General features: G+C 29.1%; 1 protein-coding gene across 8 annotated transcripts; it reads left to right on the top strand.

Moving 5' to 3' along the window:
- The first annotated feature begins 515 nt into the window (after window positions 1–515).
- Window positions 516–4,098, top strand: LOC111684602 (uncharacterized protein DDB_G0286175-like). Of its 8 annotated transcripts, none has more exons than XR_006940590.1 (2): window positions 516–999; window positions 1,257–1,312. XR_006940590.1 is itself a non-coding variant. In XM_046948863.1 (2 exons), the coding sequence occupies exon 2, from the start codon at window positions 2,525–2,527 to the stop codon at window positions 3,230–3,232; it is 708 nt and encodes a 235-aa protein (XP_046804819.1). In that variant the 5' UTR covers window positions 516–936; window positions 2,448–2,524; the 3' UTR covers window positions 3,233–4,098. The 8 variants fall into 8 exon arrangements, 7 of the variants coding, with proteins under 7 accessions (XP_046804819.1, XP_046804816.1, XP_046804815.1 ...); XM_046948863.1 differs by lacking the exon at window positions 1,257–1,312 and adding an exon at window positions 2,448–4,098 and having other exon boundaries at window positions 516–936; XM_046948860.1 differs by lacking the exon at window positions 1,257–1,312 and adding an exon at window positions 2,436–4,098 and having other exon boundaries at window positions 516–936.
- The last annotated feature ends 269 nt before the right edge of the window (window positions 4,099–4,367 follow it).

Below are 4,367 nucleotides of genomic sequence, written 5' to 3'. Positions count from 1 at the left end.
TTTTGCGACACATAAATATATTTGGTACGAAACATAATTTGTGTGAGATAATGTTGGATACGCTACTGATAACACAATTGACGATGTTTCTTGGAAAATCAAAGATTTTCTGCAAAAGAGAATAATTAGGTTTTGACTTCATCATAATGCTAAAAAGATTTCAAAAGGGCTGGATACGACTACCTCCAATTGATGCATTTTTGTGTTTGTGTTGCCGATATTGTTATCGCATTATCGCATTACAGCAACATTTCACAATCTTTTAAGAGTTTTCTTTTTGTATATAGTATGAATTTCTCTGAAATGTTCTCTTTCTTTAAATAAAGAATTGATACTGGATACGAGAGATAATAGCACAACAAAATGTTTGCTCATAACATACATCACAATAACAAAAAGCATTCGGCATACGTTTTGTTTGTTTACTGACGACGACTACTGACTACTGATATTGCTTTGTTTTCAAGTTGTCTTCATCTGCTGCAGCAAGATCAGTTAAAAACAAGATCGGTCGGTAGAAGAACATGTAAATCTGTTCGCGGAATACAAGAAAATCGAAAATAAAAAAAATAAAATCTCGGCAAATGTACACTGCATTGTTTATGTTCCCACTACATAAAACTGAAATATAAAATAAAAAATACATATGAACATTAGGGCGGAATTCTTTTTGGTCGGCAAAATACCACAGCAGTACCCTATAGACAATACTCTCCTATTAATTGATCTAAAATGGTTTTAATTATTTTCATATAAATAGATTAAATACGCAATATAGTCGCGATTTGATACAAAATAAATATACTTATTTTTCTCATTTTAAAAAAGTAATATTTATAAGAAATTTATCGTGTTAGGTGCGGGAACTTTCTATATGATCGCGAAAAAATAATATATTCCGTAACATTTGTTCATGCTCTACAAGGCCTTGCTATGGTATTTTTGATATTTGCAAAAATTGCAAAGAGTTATGACCCTAATAAATATATTTGAACATAAGTAAATACAGTTTACTTGTATAAGAATTTATATACTTTTACGTATATATGTACATATGTATGTACATTTGTATATAAAATATTATTGACGTTGTTGTAATTGTTAATATGATAATTTTTAATATTATTTGTTTAACAATGTCTGTACAAATATACAACAAATGCATGATAGTACATACATATGTACAACCAAGTTCAACGACAACAAAAACATCATCACATCACTGTGCAGTAAAATTAACGTAAAAATATTTACAGGAATTGAAAAAACAATTGTATAATATATATTTTCATACAAACACAGCAAAAATTTAAATACTTAAAGGAAAAAGTAACAAAACAAGTAAAAACAACTGAATATAAAAAATAAAAAAATGCAACAATTGTAAATTACATAAATTAAAATTATAAATATTTGATTACAAATAATACAGACATAAGTAATTTGTTGAAAAAAATTAACACTTTTTCAGGGAATCGAACCTTACATCTTTAATTTTCATAAACTGTGCAAATATTCAAGGCCTTAAAATTGAACAAAATTAATTAAACTATTTTTCTAGTTTTCTTAAAATTATAATTTTAAGAAAAATAAATAAATATACATCATACGAAATTTGGAAATTAATATATATCAGGCGCGGGCCCAAGGGGTAAAAAATGATCTTTATCATGATACAATTAATAAGGTAGCCTTGTCCGCAGCTCTGATCATCAGCTGTTACAATCTTATCTGTCAAAATTCCTGTTTGTTTATATTGTGAAATTTTTTAAAAAGTTAAAAAAAGTTGTGGTTTTAAAAGAGTTTTCTGAGTAGTGATTTTAATGTCTTTGTTGTCCTTCTCTCTTGATAAAATAACAATATCTTTTGCTCTGTAATACGTTCCAGATCAGTTTCAACAATTTTTTGCCCGACGAATTAATTTTCGCATAAAACACAATTTTTCGCAAAATTTATCCTCCCAATTTTAATATATTAATTGTTAAAAATTAAAATATTTGCTCACAACTCATATTGTTGAGTTTTTTTTGTTCTTTTTTATTCGCCCCAACAAAATTTTGACAGATGGAATTATTTCACAATAACAAATCGTTTGCTTTAACGTTGTTTTGCAACGAGACTTACTTATTAACTGATCTGTAACTTTACTTCTTCGTTTCCTTAATGTGAATTTTTGTTTTAGTGGGATAACATTTACCTATTTCTGTGGTTCAAAAAAGTAATCATTTTCATGGTTCCATTTACAAAATTATAAAAAAATAAAAAAAAAATTAGTAAAAACACTGCGTAATTATTTATAAGTTATGACATTTCAGTTTCAAATGAAAGGTTCACTTGCTTTTAAGTTTTTTAGAATAAATATAAAAAATTAATAGTGCCAAATTAAGTAGGTTAAATCTTTTAATCTATCCTTACTTGCATTTTGAAGTCGTCAGATTTTATTACAGATATTAAAGGAATAACAATTATTTGCTCAGCAAATAAAAACAGATAAAAATAAAATAAAAATATTCAATCTGTTAAAATGATAATCTCAAAAGATCTTTTTATTTTTGGCGAGCATATTTTTGGCACAATTATACCAGAATCATTGGCAAGTATATCTGCGCCAGCGGTTACAACAACAACTACTACATTTACATCAACGTCGTCAATATCGCCAATTAATACTACTTCATCGAATTACCAACATCATAATCGTCATCATCATCAGCAGCATCAGTATGATAACAATCATCAATCAAATTGTTTTGATTCCATTGATCAAAATGACAAAATGTTTAATCAATTGAGTGGTGACTCAACAATGATGTCTGAAGATGAGGAGTCAACACCAGGTGCAACCAAAACAAGAAAAACCATTCCGAAACTAACAGAAGAATTGGAAACAACAAATGCAACAAACCTGAAACACCATTATATATCATCATCTTCGTCACAATCATCAACATCTTCCTGCTGCCTATCATCCGCGATTTCTACCATTCATTCTCAAACTAATGTCAGCAAAACTTTAAAAAATTTCGAACCAAACGAGAGGTTGTCTGAATTTAACTCATGTTTCCATTCCAAAGATAGAATTAAACCTACGTCAGCGACTGATGGTGTTTTAAACTCTTTTCAGTCAAAACAACGGCCAGGCACTATCGAGTCAGAGAGAATGCAGCATATCCATGGAAATCGAAATCAGCACAAAGTAATATTGGATAAAAATTCAAGGTTAGTAGAATGATTTAAAGAACTTTTTTACTTCAGTTTAAGATTAATTCATTTTTAGCAGAATAAAGATAAAAATAGTTTTCTCTTTCTCTTAAAAAATAAATTATTAAGATAAAAATGAAATTTTTGTTTATAGTTAGCACTGAATGAATAGGCAGAATATTCTATCAAATTGTACTATGTTTTACATCCCAATTGAGTGCTAAAAAAAATTCCATCACTGTATGTAGACGTTGAAAAATATACACAAGTTCAATTTACATAATCAAAAAGTATAACAAAGAGCGAGCAAGTATGAGGGAGATTAGTTTTACGATATCATTAAAAAGTTTTTCTTTTTTTTTTGTTTACACATAATTCATTGACACTTTACAAATTTCTCTAGAATTTTGATAAAAAGGTAGACCGCAAATATGACCTTGAATGGATACATATTTATGCGTGTACTTCGGTACGTTATACAAATAGTGATTTAAAAACATGTTCGATTTCTGGTGAGAATTTAAATAAAGTTATGTTTACAAATAATTGCATTCCGATAACACAGCGAGACAAAATAAACATTGTGTGCATTTCATCAACAATCATATTTATGCCCTACACCACTTGAGTGGGGAGGGCATATTGGGTTTGTGCTGATGTTTGTAACGGACAATAATATTGGTCATATAGCACCTTAAAGTATACCAATTAGATCGATTTATGATCGGCCCATTATTTCACCTAGACCCCATGCAACTGAACCACCGAATAGGGGTTGTAAATCGTGTAATCAAACTGCAATTTTAAAGATAATTCAATGAAATTTGGCACATGATCTTCTATGGTACCGTAGACGAAGCCTATTGAAAATGGTTAATATCGGCCCATTATTTCACCTAGCCCCCATACACAGTTTTATTCAACTTAAATGTTTTATTATGAAAACTACATCACATTTTATTTTTGTAACAGGTGTGGGGTATTACATGGTCCGCCTCGACCGACTACAATTTCTTACTTGTTTTTACTTTAGTTTTGCACCGTTTTTCAATACTGTAGATATTTTTACATACCATTGTACATAGGAGCCTAACTATTTATTAATGTACTTTTTTTAATCTGTCAAAAATTAGGTATCGTTATGACCTGTGCAAGGATTTTTATGC

This window comes from Lucilia cuprina, chromosome 2 (genome assembly GCF_022045245.1).
Source record: "Lucilia cuprina isolate Lc7/37 chromosome 2, ASM2204524v1, whole genome shotgun sequence".
NCBI classification, from domain to species: domain Eukaryota; kingdom Metazoa; phylum Arthropoda; class Insecta; order Diptera; family Calliphoridae; genus Lucilia; species Lucilia cuprina.
The sequence above is the reverse complement of the archived record's forward strand: the minus strand, read 5'-3'. Positions and strand labels throughout refer to the sequence as shown.

Coding starts and splice junctions, on each gene's coding strand:
- LOC111684602 (XM_046948863.1), top strand. CDS start 2,525: ATGATAATCTCAAAAGATCTTTTTATTTTTGGCGAGCATATTTTTGGC.